A 17,189-nucleotide genomic window follows, 5' to 3' on the forward strand; every position below is an offset into this window, starting at 1 on the left:
ATGGGCAAAAAAATAAAAGTTGTTTTTTTTTTTTTTTTTTTTTTTTCTCAGGCTGTCCTTAATCTTTCAAGAGGCTGAATGCCTGGGCCAGCTGAAGACCAGCTTCAGTGATGTGGGGTTTATGCTCTCTTGTTTCACCAGCTTTGTTATTACCAGGTATACATTATCCATCTGTCTACTTTTTTTCTTTCTTTTTCTTTTCTTTCTTTCTTTTTTTTCTTTTCTTTCTTTTCAGATGGAAAAATTTCCAGCTTTTTTGCAAACCCATCTCCTAAAAATCATGAGCCCAGTGTGCTGGTTGTCCATCCTTTATGGAGGAGATTTGCAGCTCTCTTGGGCTTGCTGTCTTTCATCCTCAGAGCAGCTCCCTGCAACCAAATGCAACTCATCCAATACTGATTTTACCATCATGCCTTTTAAACAGGAAAAAAACCAAAAGGGGGAGGGGAGGGCAGAAAAGCAATCTGCTTGAACAGCCTTCAACAGCAGGAGGCTTTGGCCCAAGGCACAAACCTATGGGCATGGCAGCAAAATGAAGCCAGGACACGACAAAAAGCAGCAGAATAGTGGCAGTACCCCCTTAAGTGTCACTGCCTAATTAATTAATCCTGTGTGTGAAGACAGAGTGGAACAGTGGGCCAGAGGAAGCAGCCCAGATGCTTGGTTCTGTAAGTGATACATGTCCAGGAGCATGTGTCTGTGCACCCCCCCCTATATTTGGATGCCCAGTCTATAAAAAGCCTGAGCACAAGCAGCCTGAGGCTGGACTCGGGTCCCCTGTCCCTGGAGGAGCTGCCTGCTTCAGGAGGGAGGATCAAGCCCACTCCAGTGCTTGTTTCTTCTCTTCTCTCCATGCTCTGAAGATGGCCAAGGGCAGCATCTGCCTGCGCTCCCTCAACGAGACACTGAACAGGTCACTGGAGGGTCCTGCTGGCACCCTGCAAAGGGACAGGGAAGGAGCAGGGGCATAGGGGGTTGGGGCAGGGGAGAGGAAACACCCTGAGCACCCAGGGGGCTGGGGCAGGGGAGAGGAAACACCCCGAGCACCCAGGGGGTTGGGGCAGGGGAGAGGAAACACCCCGAGGACCCAGGGGGTTGGGGCAGGGGAGAGGAAACACCCTGAGGACCCAGGGGGTTGGGGCAGGGGAGAGGAAACACCCCGAGCACCCAGGGGGTTGGGGCAGGGGAAACACCCTGAGCACCCAGGGGGCTGGGGCAGGGGAGAGGGAACACCCTGAGCACCCAGGGGGCTGGGGCAGGGGAGAGGAAACACCCCGAGCACCCAGGGGGCTGGGGCAGGGGAGAGGAAACACCCTGAGCACTCAGGGGGCTGGGGCAGGGGAAACACCCTGAGCACCCAGGGGATTGGGGCAGGGGAGAGGATACACCCCGAGCACCCCGGGGGTTGGGGCAGGGGAGAGGAAACACCCTGAGCACCCAGGGGGCTGGGGCAGGGGAGAGGAAACACCCTGAGCACCCAGGGGGCTGGGGCAGGGGAAACACCCTGAGCACCCAGGGGGTTGGGGCAGGGGAGAGGAAACACCCTGAGCACCCAGGGGATTGGGGCAGAGGAAACACCCTGAGCACCCAGGGGGCTGGGACAGGGGAAACACCCTGAGCACCCAGGGGGTTGGGGCAGGGGAGAGAAAACACCCTGAGCACCCAGGGGGCTGGGGCAGAGGAAACACCCTGAGCACCCAGGGGGTTGGGACAGGGGAAACACCCTGAGCACCCAGGGGGTTGGGGCAGGGGAGAGGAAACACCCTGAGCACCCAGGGGGCTGGGGCAGGGGAGAGGAAACACCCTGAGCACCCAGGGGGTTGGGGCAGGGGAGAGAAAACACTCCGAGCACCCAGGGGGCTGGGGCAGGGGAGAGGAAACACCCTGAGCACCCAGGGGGCTGGGGCAGGGGAGAGGAAACACCCTGAGCACCCAGGGGGTTGGGGCAGGGGAGAGAAAACACTCCGAGCACCCAGGGGGCTGGGGCAGGGGAGAGGAAACACCCTGAGCACCCAGGGGGCTGGGGCAGGGGAGAGGAAACACCCTGAGCACCCAGGGGGCTGGGGCAGGGGAAACACCCTGAGCACCCAGGAGGTTGGGGCAGGGGAGAGGAAACACCCTGAGCACCCAGGGGGCTGGGGCAGGGGAGAGGAAACACCCTGAGCACCCAGGGGGCTGGGGCAGGGGAGAGGAAACACCCTGAGCACCCAGGGGGTTGGGGCAGGGGAGAGGAAACACCCTGAGCACCATCAGCCCCTGCTTCCTGGGGAGCTGCTGGGGGTAAATACACGTTGGGGGTGTGTGGGGAGAGGTTCATGGGAATTGTTGTTTCTCCTTTACTCACTGGGGAGGGAGGAGGGACAGGGGCAGAAGCTGCATGGTTTGGTGAACCACTAGAAGCTGCAAATTGCTGGTCTGGGGTGTTTGCTGCAGGATTTGAGCAGTTGCTCCATCAGCAAGGAGCTGTCACTGCACCCAGTGTTTGCTGCTGGGTGGTTATGGGGAAGAGGAACAGGAAACTCAGGCTTGTGCTCTGCTGCTGTTCTGAGTGGGGGATTTGGAATGAACTCCATTTGGGAAAATGCCTCAGAGTCTGGAGAGTTCAGAGATAGGAAGTAAGTGGCTATCATTAACGAAAAAAACCCTGGGAATCGACCTTTCTGATGAGTTTAAGGAAAGCAGATCACTGTTGCTGAGGAAGTGGGGCATAGGCAACACTGATTCACCTTCCATTTTCACAGCCTGGGCTGGGAAGAGGAATGTTTGGCCAACAGGTTCACTGGCTTCGTGTAAAATAATCTGTCCTGAGCTGCCCCTGCTGGCTCCAGTCCACGTGTTCAGCTGCAGTGCAGCATCAGAGGGGCTGGTGCAGAGATGGCCTCTCCAGCCAGCTGGGCAGACAACTGTGGGATCAAAAGTGAGCCAGGAGCAAAAGCTCTTTGGCAAAAGAGCTGCAAAAAGGTCTGATATTCTCCAGAGTTCAAGACAGATGCAAGAATGTTCCCTCTTGGTGAATTTACAAGTAGGGATTTTCTTAGGCTGCTTGTACAGGTGCTGTGCAAATGGCATCAAGCAAGAAATGAGGTGTCATAGCTGTAACTTTGGTTTACCTCTGGTAAAAATGACTGATCAGTGTCCATCAAGAGCATCACAGCTGATCAAATGCTGTCAGTGAAGGATTACAGACCAATAACAGCTGACAGGCTGGGTCAGAAACTGCTCCCCCTGCTCAGGTTCCTTAACGTTGTTCACTGATGGTAAATAACTGTAAAAAAAGAGACTGAGTAGAGACCTGACCAGAGGAAGAAACAGAACCATGGGAACCACACCTGAAAGAAAAAGTGGAAATTAAGATTGTAGGAAACTGTCTGCAAAAGTGTGTGGTTGCTGGTACCATGAAGTGAGTGTAGAGGAAGAGCTCTGGAGAAGCATGGGACTCTGAGCTGACCTGGGAAATAAAACCAAAGTGACAGCTCTAAAGTAACGAAAAATGTCATTTTCTTTAAGTGCCAGAAGAGTGGAAACAGAGTTACACATAAGCTGGCACTTCCAGTGGAATGGGTGTGCTAGACCTCTTGCTGCACATCTCCCAGGTACAGTTCAGCAGGCTAATGAGAACCCTCAAACTCTGTCAGAGAATGGGGATGTGGTTTGTGCTGAGACTGAAGAGACCTCAGAGGTCAGCAGCTTCAGGGAGCTTCACTGAAGGAAAAAGTGTTGTGAAAAAGAGGCTGTGACTGATGTGAAAGCAGGAGGTTTAATCCATCCTTCCTTGTTCCATTCAGAATTTTGCTCTAGGGAGCAGCACCAATTGTATCAAAATTGATAAAAAGCTGTAGGAGATGAGACACAAAGATCAGTCCTCCTGTGGCATAACTGAACAGATGTTTTTAGAACAAGGATTAGTAAATGCTGAAACATCTGCTACAGATGCTTAAAAATATACAAGAGTAATTTGCAGACAGGCTTTATATTGCATATCAAAAAAGTGCTGGCAAAACTGGAGAAACACTAAAGCATTGAACTGGCTGCTGCTGAAAACCACCCACAGACAGCAGAGTTACTGAGGTAATCACCTGATTAAAGTGATCACTCTAGGTGATCACTTTACTATTATTTTTTTGATAGATTTGAGATCTCCTGGATTCTCAAGAAAATACCTGGGTGTAAACCAGCTGAGGCAAACTTAAAGAAAACTGTCTTTACAAATCCCCCACCCCCAGAAGGACAGAAGCCCAGGATACTCTACTCTTTGAGTAATGAGCAAATAAAGCATAAATATATGCATATCCCTCTTATGTTGCCCCTAAACACAGCAAGTTCTTTAAACCAGGCAGTTTTCTTAAGCAAAATTGGAGTGAAGATGCTCAAACTCAAAACCACAGTTTTAGGATTATCATTTAAGTACAAAGTATTACAAGTACAAATAGGTTTGGGTTTGTTTGTTATAAATAAGGAAGTAACCAAGAGATATTAAGTAATGAAAAAACAACTCATAAACAACCAGCTATGAGATGGTTTTCTTATTGCTGTTTCACAATGGTCTCCTCATCAGATGGTTATTCTGTGGAAGGGCAGACCTATAAAAGGGAAACCCAGACCAGGACCAGCTGGTGGGAGAAGAGAAGCACAGCGTGTGCCTTGTTTATTATTTGTTCTTGTTTCTTAGCTGAGGCTGAATGAGAAGCTCTGCTCAGTGTCAAATGAAAACGGCTCAAGGATCAAATATCTCAGAATTAAGAGAATTAAAGTGTTAAGAGAAGGACTCTGTGCCACTATTTTTGATTCAAATGGTTGAGACCTGCCAACATATCTAAATACAAACCTTGCATCTCTATTTGCCAGTTTTAAGACTTATGCACCGGGGAAGTGCCAAAAATACCTGGGCCATATATTAAAAAAAAAATATTTCTATTGGTGTATGTTCTCATAGAGCTTTGGAGGAGCCTCAGGGAGGCTCAAATGAAAATGGCTCAAGGATCAAGTATCTCAGAATTAAGAGAATTAAAGTGTTAAGAGAAGGACTCTGTGCCACTATTTTTGATTCAAATGGTTGAGACCTGCCAATATATCTAAATACAAACCTTGCATCTCTATTTGCCAGTTTTAAGACTTCTGCACCGGGGAAGTGCCAAAAATACCTGGGCCATATACTAAAAAAAAATATTTCTATTGGTGTATGTTCTCATAGAGCTTTGGAGGAGCCTCAGGGAGGCTCTGGAGCAGCTCACAGTGCAACGTGTTACCCACCTCACAGGAAGCACCACTGGTTGATGCTCAAGTCCTTACAAAATGCCCTTGTTTTCCCCCCCCTCAGAGTAGAAACCAGGCTGCAAACCCTGGAAGCTCGCTTCACTGACCTGGACTCCAGCTTGCAGAACCTAGCACAGAAGTTTGAACTGCAGGCTGAGACTCTGGAGAAGATCAGCCAGGATACCCCCTGGATCTGGGAGCCTGGGGAGAGGTGAGCACACACCGGGGACACTGCTGTGACTCTGGGAGCACTCCAGCACCACCAGCACCTTTTCCAGTTGCTATTTACTGCAGAAATGGGCAATGAGGAAAAGGGACGATTCCTCTGCTGCTTCTGTAAAAAACAAACCAAGCCAAGGCAAGCGAAACCAAACCAAAGCAAACCCAGCCCAGATATATTCATATCTATGAAATATTGATGTGGTTGAAAAACAGCCATGCCACTTCCAAGAGAGCAGGAACACCAAGCCTGGTCCTTCTGGCCCGCAGCAGACGAAGGGGAAAAACCCACCCCACCTCATTAACGCGGGGAGGACTTTCTCCCATTAATTAAGGCGTTAAGAAGAGGCGCGTTCTGAGCGCCCAGGCTTCCTTCGTGCCCCTGCGTCCTCCCCTCTCCCCCACCGAGAGCTCCTGCTGCTCCCTGCACACCCAGAGCCACAGCCCCTCATCTCATCTCACCAGGGCCCCTCCGCACCTCAGCCCGCGCAGCACCGCACCCGCGGGGCCGGGCCTGGGCTGGGCGGGAGAAGGGAACCCGTTACCGAGGGAACGGCCCCGTCCGCCCCCGCTCCTTCCCGTCTCTTTCTCCCGTCAGGCTCGGCTGGGAGGAGGAGCGCTCGGCCGGCGAGGGACGGGGCGGAGCGGAGCGGCGGTTGGGCGGGCAACGCTGTGGCGGCAGCGGCCATTGCGGGAGGCAACGGCCTGGCCCGGGCCCCGCACCCACGCTCCTCGCTGCCCCGCCGCCCAGCAGCGGCTCGGTGGGTGCTGACCCGCGGTGCGGGGCTGTGCGGGGCTGGGAGCGGCCGCTGGCCCCTCCGAAGTGGTGAAGCGGCGTCCTGGGCAGGGGGGAAGCCCGGCGGGGGTGTGTGGGGGTTTCCCCCGGCCTGCCCGCTCCGGCTCCGGCTCCGGGCAGCCGCCTCTCAGGGCTGGGTAAGCGCCTTTTCCGCCTACTTACTGACTGAAATTCGGCCAGAACGGCTCTGCGCGGGCTCCTTTGGGTCTTTTTACCAATCCACCCGCAAACCTGGGTGTTCTCCCTGTCCTCTGGCACGCTTATTTTTAAAATTTGAACTTTTTTTTTTTTTTTTTTTTTTTTTTTTTTTTAACAAAGCTAGAGCAGAACCAATAAAACCCAACTTAAAGTATATTGGTCTCTCTGTCGAGTTCCTTTGTGGCTGAAGGTGCAGCCTGTCCGAAGGACCCCTGTCTCTGGGAAGGTGGCTGCTACAAAGCTTTTACCAATGTTTTAAAGCTACTGCAACTTCAAAACTCCCAGTATTTGCACCCCTTTTTGCCTGGTATGTGTCTGGTATTTTTATTTTCTGTTCTGCAGTATGTCTGGGCCCCGTGGAAAAACCCTGTGAAGAGCACTGGTCACAGGAAGACTGGATGATTCCCACCTTGATTTTAAGCTGTACAAGATGCTGAAGTGTTGAATGCACTGGTCAGTTCTTGGATCATAGTAATGGAAAGTATTTTGACTATTTTGTCCCAGCTTCAGCAAATGAATGAGGAAGAACCCCCTCTCTTCTGATGCGTAGGGATGTTGTATTTCACCTTCAAAACATGCTGGAACCATACCTGTACCAGAAGCAACTTTTGAAGGATATACATACACTAAAAAATTGATGGAATGGGAAGTTTAAATAACTCTGATAACACACCCATCACATGGAGCACAGCTTGACACTAACAGAGGGTAAATGCTGGAAAAGCTCTCACCTTTTCCCCACCCCTAGTCTTTACCACATCCTTCCTATTCCCATAGCACCCGTTACAACTCAGAGGAAACTGGTAGGGAAAACCTACACTTCCTCCAACTTTTCTTTCTGGAAAGACCTCTGCCTTCCTCTGAATGCTGAGAGTCTGAGTTTGTGAGCCAAAACTCACAAACAGGCTTCTTAAATCCACTAACGTTTTCAGAAAGTAGCTCTAAAACTAAGCATCTCCTGGTTTTATATATATATATATAATATATATATTTTTTTTTATATATATATAATATATATATGTATTTATATATATATATATTTTTTTTTTTTTTTTTCATGACAGGAGGTAAAAGCCATGTTTCTGTTTGCTTTCAGGTACTGCTTGTGTACTGGTCCTCCTCCTCCACTTGGAGTCAGCATGTCGAAGAAATCAGAAGCTCCTCTTTCCCTCTCTGACTGTCTCTGCCAGATCTGCATGGAGATCCTTGTGGAGCCTGTGACCTTGCCCTGCAGCCACACCCTCTGTAACTGCTGTTTCCAGCTGACTGTGGAGAAGGCCAGTCTGTGTTGTCCTTTCTGTCGCCGACGAGTCTCCTCCTGGGCACGATACAATGCCCGCAGGAACACTCTCATCAACTGGGAGCTCTGGGAGAAGATCCAGAAGAATTACCCAAAGGAATGTGAACGGAGGATCAACGGGCAGGATTTAGAAGAGGAAAGTAAGTCAAATGTCCCCGGGATGTCTCTGCTTTCCCTTTTCCAACTGCTCCAACTTGGGAGGCAAAAGCTGCAGGCTGTGTTCCTGCCAGGAGATGCAGTGGCAGAGCTCACCTCGGAGAGGGGCTGGCAAGAGAAATGGGCTGTGCCTTGGGTTTTTTTAGGACAGAGAATAAGGTGTCATTTAAATGACCCTGGTCATTTAAGTGGGTGTTAGGCAGGAATTCATTCCTGGTGCAACTCAAGCTGTAAAATTAGTAAGTGGAGTGTTGGCAGCTGTGTGTTTGCTTATCACACACAAGTAAGCAAAGTGGGTAATATTTTTTTTCAACACTTAGATGCTGTTATTTAGTTTGGTTCGAAATGCCAAGGCTTCAGTTTATGCAGGAATCTCTTGAGTCAGCCTAAAATTGTATTGTTGGAGAGAAGGAGGTGAAATCTGATGAATTTTTGAAGAAGGATTTTGGAGTTTCTTATACTGTAAGCTCTAGTAAGGGAGAGGGGGGCTAACTGGTAGGCTGGCTCTCTGCCATGGATTTCCACTTGTAGCATTCTGAAATGTTTTTGATCACAAAAAGCAAAGATGTAAGTCATGGTCAGTGGGTGTACTTGCAGTGTCTGCAGTGCCTGGAAAACACTTTCCTGTTCTTGCCACTCTAACACAGGGTGTTTTTATTTTGTTCCTTTGAAACACAAAGCAATGTTGCTTTTTTGTTGGTTTTTTTTTTTTTTTCCCCCCATGACACTCGGTTGAATTGAAACCATTCCTGTGACAGGTGATTTTTTGTTAAAATCTTTCATTGTTGATTGCCATGATCTTGCTTTGCTCCTCACTTCTTTTTTTTTCCTTCCTGCCATTTAGTCTGTGTCCCCTGTCCACAGCACCAGCTGAGCAAGCCTGGGGAACTGAGGCAGGAATATGAAGCAGAAATTAGCAAGGTAAGTTTAAAACATAGTTAAAAGCTTAAATTCACTGTATCTAGGTATTTTAATTGTTCCCACAAACAGCTAAAATGTTATTTCACGATGAAGAAAGATACTTAAAAAGTAATTTGCTGCTGAAAGAAGACACTGGCCTTCCCAAAAGCATGAATTAAATTTTTATCCTTTATGGACGAGGAGGCACTTCTTGTGTTTGACAGCATTTTTTGTTTTGGCAACATTTCTCTGGTTTTCTTGTCCTAGTTCATCTGTACCTGGTGCTCTGAATTAGTCCAGTAACACATTCTCTCTTTTTTCCTGCAAGCAGGTGTGCTCTGCAGGCTGAGAAACACGTGGAGGTACTGACACAGCAGAGCACCCAGGCTGCTCTCCTGCATTTCCCAAAACTTTGCAGAGTGTGGACTTCTTCCAGGGTTACAGTGCCACCTTCCAGTGCCTGCATCCCTGCCCACACATACTAAAATGCCTTTTTCAGGTCCTCAGAGGCACATAAAGTATTTGAGACTAGCAAATATAAAAATCTGGAACTGTTTTGGCTGTGGTCTCATGCTTGCTTTCTTGATTTCCCTCCCTAAGGAACAGACCCACAGCTGGTTCTGGTGCAAAGTCTGGTTCAGCAGTAGTAACCTTTGAAAAAAACTCTTTTTTTAGGTGGAGGCAGAAAGGCGAGCACATGAACAAGAGGAGAACAAGGCAAGTGAGGAATACATCCAGCAGCTCCTGGCAGAGGAGGAGAAGGAACACAGACTGGCAGCAGAGAGACGGCGGGAGATGGAGAAGCAGCTGAAGCAAGATGAAGAGTTGGCCTGGCAGCTGAGCAACAGTCTGGTGAGCTGGGATCAAAAGGGGCAGGAGGAAACACTGATGCAGTGCAAGCAACTTCAAGACTTTTCCAGGCAAAAGTAAAAAATTTGAATCATAGAATCATAGAATCCTAGGGGTTGGAAGGGACCTCAAAGATCATCTAGTCCAACCCCCCCTGCCAGAGCAGGGCCCCCTAGAGTACATCCCCTAGGAACGTGTCCAGGTGGGTTTTGAATGTCTCCAGTGAAGGAGACTCCACAACCCCCCTGGGCAGCCTGTTCCAGGGCTCTGTCACCCTTACAGTAAAAAAATTTTTTCTGATATTCAACTTGAACCTCCTATGCTCCAATTTACACCCATTACCCCTTGTCCTATCACTGGTCACCACTGAGAAAAGCCTAACTCCATCTCCCTGACACTCACCCCTTACATATTTGAAAACATTGATGAGGTCACCCCTCAGTCTCCTTTTCTCCAAACTAAAGAGCCCCAGCTCCCTCAGCCTTTCCTCATAAGGGAGATGTTCCACTCCCTTAATCATCTCAGTAGCTCTGTGCTGGACTCTTTCAAGCACTTCCCTGTCCTTCTTGAACTGAGGGGCCCAGAACTGGACACAATACTCCAGGTGTGGCCTCACCAATGCAGAATAGAGGGGGAGGAGAACCTCTCTTGACCTACTAACCACCCCCTTTCTAATGCACCCCAGGATGCCATTGGCCTTCTTGGCCACAAGGGCACATTGCTGGCTCATGGGCATCTTCTTGTCTACCAGGACCCCCAGGTCTCTTTCACCTCCACTGCTCTCCAGCAGCTCAGCCCCCAACCTATACTGGGACATCGTGTTGTTCTTCCCCAAATGCAAAACTCTACACTTCCCCTTGTTGAATTTCATCATGTTTCTCCCTGCCCAACTCTCCAGCCTGTCTAAGTCTCTCTGAATGGCAGCACAGCCTTCTGGTGTGTCAGCCACTCCTCCCAGCTCAGTGTCATCAGCAAACTTGCTGAGGGTACATTCTATACCCTCATCCAAGTCGTTGATGAAGATATTGAACAACACCGGTCCCAGTACCGACCCCTGAGGGACTCCACTGGTCACACACCTCCAACCAGATTCTGCCCCATTGACTACAACTCTCTGACTCCTTCCTTTCAACCAGTTCCTGATCCACCTCACCACCTGATCACCAAGGTGTTGGCAGCGCCCAGTACTTCACCATTAATTTTTGAAGAACCAGCAGGAGGGTGAATTACCCCAGATATTTCTGCCCACTTGAAACGTGTGATGGATGTTTTTGTTGGGAAGCATGTTACAATATTGGTTTTATTCTGAATGCTTCCTTTTTGTCACGATTTCCAAATAATTCTTTGGAAGAAATTGGTGTCTGTAACCTACGCTGAGGGAAAGGAACATAAAATGAAAGTTTGCCTTACTTTTAGGGGTTTGTTTTGTTAGTTTGTTTTGGGGCTTTGGTTGGTGGGTTTTAACTACCCAGTAATAGTTCTTCTGATAATGAAGCCTGTGCACTTATTTGAGCAGAGCATTTGAACAAATACTAGCAATAGGGCCCACACAGAACATGTAACCTTTGTTATTCTGTAACTGTCTAGAACTTTCTGGACAAAAGTACCTAAGGAACACAGTAACTTTCTGGGGTTTCTACACTTGTTGTGGAGTTGTGTTTTGTTTTATATAAATACCTTTTTTTTTACTTGTCATTGAAGAATGATGATTCCAAAGGGCACAGTCTTAGAAGTCCTTCACCAGCTGGCAGTCTCTCATCTGAAACATCCCCAGGTAATTCCTGCAAGATGAAGAACAAACCAGGGAGCTCTGGAGACATTCAGAAGTAAGCAATTCAGCTTTCCCTTTCATCATTGCTCTTTTCCTTGGTATAGTGTCCCACTGATCATTTGGAATCCTGGAGTCCAACTTCCACGGACAATCTGGAGCCAATGTAAATTATTTAATGTTAAAATGTTTCCTCATAGGAGAGGATGGAGGAGGGAAACACTTGCCCTTTTCTTGTTGTTTTTGATTGCCAGAATAAATCTGAAGATACTGGTTAATGCAAAGGACTGACAATTCAATGAAAAAAGGTTTAAAAAGGTAAACTTTTGTTCTTTTTCTCCCTTCAAGGTATCTCTCTCCAAAGGTTCATTGTGCATTGGGATCCACATCATTTTGCAGAACAATGGAAAGAGGGAGGAGTGACTCTGGTTCTTTGGTAACTAGAATAATTTTGTTACAAATCTCAGTATTGGTAATTATGGGTCATTTATCCCCTGCCTTGCAAAGCATAGGAGGTTGAAAAGTCCTTGATTTCTCAGCAACAACTAAAACCTTCTGTGTATCAGCAACATTCACCTCATGCTAAACCCCACAGAACATGCAAAGCATTGCAGTTTTGTTTTCAGTCCTTTAGCTAGGCTTCTGTAGGTTGCTGAAAATATATTCATTATTATTAAACATTTTTACTTAAATAATCAGCTGACAGTTACGAGCAGTGCAGGTATGAGAAGTGAGATCTGCATTTCATTCATAGCCATTGGCTTTTGATAAATTCCCTGTATTTGTGGTCTCTCTGTGTTCTGCAGGTGAGCCACAGCAAGGAAGGCAGCAGTTCTGCATGGCCAGAGGAGCAAGAGGAAATGCCAACACTGTCTCCACAGCAGACTGGTGTGACCCAAGGCTGCAGTGCTAAGGATCCTTTCTTTGAATCATGCATGAACTATTTCAGTGCCTCAGCATCAGGGGAAACCACTGCTGTCAAGCAGGGCAAAACACCAGAACCAGAGTGTCCAGGAGGTGAAGATCCAGATGTGCCTCATGGAATCACAGCAGGGTCTAGAGCAGCTCCTCGTGGCTCCAGAGGAGAAGATGATGGCACTGAGACAGACAGTGAGAGTTTAACACATGCAGACAGCACAAGCCTTGAGAACCCCACTGAAACTTGTCCCTGGTTTCAGTCAGCAACAGATGTTGTGATGTCTGAGCAGGAAGGTGCAGTGTGTGAGCTCCAGAAGGTGGGGAGGCACTCGGATGAGAAGAAACCAGACAGGCTGCAAGACACAAAGGAGACTCCAAAAAGAAAGTCCCTGGATTCAGGAGCTGAATCAGCAGCTGATGTCTGCGTGCTTGATAAGAAGAGAAAAACTTTCCCAGAAGGTTTACAGGACCACGGGGAGCAGATAGATGATTTTGACTTGGAATTGCACAAAGCCTTTGAGCAGGAGTTCTATGAGAGGCGGATGCAGGAGGAGCAGGACAGGCTCCTGGCTCTGCAGCTGCAAAAGCAGATGGACAAGGAGGAAAGGACCCTGAATCGTCAGAAGGGCTCCCCAGATGAGTACCTCCTGCGTGCCAAACCACCTCAGCTGCTGAAAGACTCTCCTGCCAGAAAGGGAAGTCCTAGGCTGGCAAAAGACTCCAAGGTACCAAAGCACCAGTCTGAAACAAACCCCCGCAAGACTCGGAGAGGCTCTTGCAATGAAAACTGGGAGTCCCCTACCAGAGCCAGGATGAAAACACCCAGCACCAAGTGGGGAAAAGTTCTGAATTGTGTGGTTAACACCAGTGACACAAACGATGCTTGTTCATTACCTAAGAGTAAGCAAAAGACAATCCTTCAGATGTTTAAAAGCCCTGTGGTGGAGTAGATCACTGACACGTGGATGGAATGAGAATGAATGGCCAGGCCTTCTCCTTTCTTTAGGCAAAACTTCCTGCAAACTGTTTTCAGGTTGTTGGTTTTGAGGGGGATGCAGAATGAGTTGTCTGAGAGCTGAAGAGCCCTCCTACCCATGAGCATTGCCACTCTAGACTCCTCTGAGCCAGGGACAATTCAAATGCAATTGGTATATTTCACCTGCATTTCACTTCTTTTTAAAAATTAAGGAAGGAAAACCAGTCATGTTTCAGAATTAGACAGACATAATTACTTGTGTGTATGTCAAACTGAAACTATCTTAAAACTGCATTTGTTAGAAAACTGTGTAAGTAAAACCCTCCCTTAAAAGTGGAACAAATAGGAAAGGGAAAAAAAACATGGATGGATATTACAAATTTATCTATCCCCCCAGGCTAAAAAAATGTTAATTGGTCTTTTCTTGACTACACCTTGGTTTTTAAGCACTTGTGCTCACATCAGTTTGAATGTGAATACCCTTAGTGTTTAAGACCAAAGCAACTGATGGCTTCCTAGTCTTGGAATGAGAATTTGGAGCCTTTTACAGAAAAGATGCACATTCCAGGGGGGAAACAAACAAACAAAAAAGTATATTTCTGGTTGTCTGTAAGGCTGAGTCTTCCCTTGGCACAGCCACTGTTCTGTTAAATGGGAGCATGCTCCTGGGGTTTTAGCTGTTTGCTGGATGGCATTGTTTGCACCAGGGTTAATGAGTAGCATCAGACAGGAGTCTTGCAGATGCACTTTCTCCATCTCTCTCCTGTCTCCTTTGCCCTTTCAGGGATGGAGGGGAAAACCAGGTCATTGTTGGGCTTGTATTTACCTCTGGTTCACAGAGCTGACTTCTGCAGATCCCATTCTCACTGTCCTTAGGAAAAAGTTTTGGGTTTTTTGTTGTTAGTGTTCTGCAACTTTATTTTTGTGTGCTGCTACTACCTATGTTTAGTGCTGCTTAGTTTTTATGTGCCAGCTGGCTTGAGCCTGATTAAAAGCAATAATACTGAAAGAAAATTGTTAGTCCCCAAGACAGGTACTATAAAGTGAAACCAGAAGGGGGAAAGCAGCTGAAAACTGGCATTTTCAGGAATTTCAGAAGTTTCACATTAGCACTGTCCCTGGCTCTAACTCTTCCCATTTTTAGAGGGACTGCTTAATACTGTCTTTCAGTTGAGTTTTAAACTGACATCATTCAAAGATGACAGATCAGAGGGTTGTAGGAATTTGAGGCTGGTGAAGAGCTACCCAGCAGAGGACATGTTCTTGCTGGATTGTTTTCTCCCTTGGGAATTGGAAACTGTATTTTTGGCCTTTCTTTGCTTGCAATTTTTCCATTGTAGGTGTTTGAAAGAGAGCAAAGCATCAGTTTGCATTGCTGAAGCATGTGTGCTAGTCCCCAAAGTTTGCAAATGTTTTAAACGTGTTCTTTTGTTTATTTTTTAACATCATTTATAGCCTTTAACTTGGTTCTGGAAAATTTGGAACAAAATACTTAAAAGCAGTATCTTCTGATTTTTTTAAGTTTAAAAAAACCAACATCAAACAAGAGAACCAAACAAAACCCACAACCTGAAAACTTACTACAAGCATGAACAGCAGACCAAGAGGGAACTGGAACTGCTTTCTTTGCCTGCATATCTCTGCGAGGGGTGGGTTTCTCATAAGAGAATGGTATGTTCCAAGATGCTTTTTGAGAAACTTACAACAGGTGACCAGTTGCAGATCATTCATTTTTTCCTTCTGCTGCCTCAACTATTGTCCTGGGAGCTTTCCTTAGATGTAGATGTGTTTCTGTTTAATCCTTACCTTTGTTTGGGTTGTTTTCTGTGTTACTTGTGTTTCCATACTGGTGATGGCCTTTCCAGTCATCATAGTTATGCAAGAAGTAAAGCTATCAATTTTCAAAACAGATGAGGAGAAAGAGTTTACTTTTTAAAATCTATTCAGCCTCATTTTACAATCTGTCTCTGAACTCTGGTCTCTGTTTTCAGGTTGCTCAAATAATCCCTGCTCTGGCAGAGGCTCCTCCTTCCCAGACCTCAGCTCCCAAAAACTGCTGCCCCTTCTCAAGGAGGGACACCACAAGCTCCCCTGATTTATTGCCATCTTGGTCTAGTGGATTGTTTAGGCTTTCTGCCCCTGGTTAGTTGTTGTTTTTTTCTCAGATCAACCCTTGTTATCCCCCAGTAGAGTAGTGGTGGCTTTGGAGCTGCTTTTACAGCCAGGTTTTGATGTTTGACAGATATGTGGTGAAAAAGGAAAGGCAGTATGTGTGGTCATACTGATACAGAGCCAGGTAAACACTGAACTGCTGAAAAGAATGAAGCTAAATGAAATATAAATCCCCCCCAAAGCCTCAGTCTTCATTAGAGTAAAACTTGACCTGCTGCTGTTGTTGTGGGGCTTGTTCTGCCCTTGTAGCAGGCTGTGGCACTGTGTTTAAAACACACACCCTGGGAGCTCTAACTCAGCAGCTCTTGCTGAGTGCACCTCAAAAAAAAAACCCCACTGAGCTGCTCTAACAGCTCCCTGCCAATGGGAGATTTCCTGCACTTGTGGAAGGGGGAAGTCTCCACAACCTAATTCCAGATGTTAAAGGGGAAAGGGAAGCATCAAGGGGAGGGAGGGCAAGGGAGAAGGGAAAATTTCAGGCTGCAGTGCACCTTGTGCAGTTTAGCTGCACCTGAAGCCAGGTCCCAGTTCATGGGATTGCTGCATTTAACACCAGTTTCATTCCTCTTCACTCCTCAAACTGTTTTGTGGATTCCTTCTTTTCCTGTTTAATGTATCTCTGCTTTATAAGGTTTGTGAAATGCACTAAACTCAGCTGCAAGTGAGGGAATTAGCCACTTCTAAGGCCTAAATAGTACAAAAGAGTATTTTGGGGTGTGTGTATGTATGGGTTATGTTAAATTATTTGGGAATTCTGTGCTTTCCAACTGACTGGATTTTGTTCTCAGTACCAATGCCTTCTCACATAAAAACAGCAAAACAAAAAGTTTATCATTAGCCGAAACTCAACCATAACTGCAAAATATCCAAACCCTGTAACCTACACCAGAGGCCAGCCCAGCACCCTCAGCTCCCAAAGATCATCATATTTCCACAGCATAATATTCCTGGCCAGGCACCTCTTTGCCCTGTCCTTTTCTCACTGGAAGGTGGAATTTGGTCACTGCTGAGTACGTTTGGTTTGCACAATTTGCATTGCTGCAACCTGGGATCTTTGAAAGGGGTGAAATCAGCTGTAGTTTAATTAATGTTTGTGAAGGCAAGAGGTGTCTGAGCTGTTCAAAAGGGTGGGCTGGCTTTCTGCCTTGAGCTTGTTTTTGGGGTCATTTGGCCCCTTTTAGAACAAGTTCAGCTCATCTAGCTCATAGGGAAAAAAACCAAAACGTACCAAAATAGCCAGGGTTTTGACAGGCTTGGTCAGGTGCCTGAGAGGCAGAGGTGATGTGGGGCTGGGTGACTGGGAGAGGGAACAGATCTACCTCTTTTACTGACAGCAAGTTTGGGGATTGTCTGACCTCTGAGGAAACCTCCGTTTCCTGCGGTACTCACTGGGGTTGACACTGGTTAATGCCGCTGCTCTGCAGCTCCAGCCACCTCCTGCAACGCTGTAAACCAGCTGAAAGTAGGAAAATATTCCTTTTCTAGGGGAGCAATGTCCACATGTAGCCCAGAGACTGAAAACGCATGGTTGATGAGGCTGTTTCTCTCTTTTGGAGAGCTGACATCGAAGGTATCCCCATGCCAGAGGCTGCCTGGTCAATGAGCTCCCTTGACACCAGCAGCTTCTTCAGCACCCCAGGTCCTGCTCCCTGCTCCGCAGCTTCGCCTCCAGGCCAAGGCTGCC

General features: G+C 47.3%; 1 protein-coding gene across 4 annotated transcripts in view; it reads left to right on the plus strand.

The window, feature by feature from the left end:
* The window catches only part of RNF168 (ring finger protein 168), a 439,984-nt gene extending 424,742 nt beyond the window's left edge, over nucleotides 1-15,242 (plus strand). The window contains exons 1-10 of one of the 4 annotated variants that reach the window (XM_071751576.1): nucleotides 758-913; nucleotides 5,318-5,464; nucleotides 6,071-6,405; nucleotides 6,809-6,919; nucleotides 7,563-7,906; nucleotides 8,767-8,843; nucleotides 9,498-9,674; nucleotides 11,373-11,497; nucleotides 11,788-11,875; nucleotides 12,246-15,242. In XM_071751576.1, coding sequence (XP_071607677.1) covers nucleotides 6,912-6,919; nucleotides 7,563-7,906; nucleotides 8,767-8,843; nucleotides 9,498-9,674; nucleotides 11,373-11,497; nucleotides 11,788-11,875; nucleotides 12,246-13,307 — 1,881 coding nt within the window. In that variant the 5' untranslated portion in view covers nucleotides 758-913; nucleotides 5,318-5,464; nucleotides 6,071-6,405; nucleotides 6,809-6,911 and the 3' untranslated portion in view covers nucleotides 13,308-15,242. The other 3 variants (XM_071751577.1, XM_071751579.1, XM_071751578.1) reach the window with 3 other exon arrangements.
* Nucleotides 15,243-17,189: the final 1,947 nt, after the last annotated feature.

Source organism: Heliangelus exortis, chromosome 9 (assembly GCF_036169615.1).
Source record: "Heliangelus exortis chromosome 9, bHelExo1.hap1, whole genome shotgun sequence".
Taxonomy (NCBI): domain Eukaryota; kingdom Metazoa; phylum Chordata; class Aves; order Apodiformes; family Trochilidae; genus Heliangelus; species Heliangelus exortis.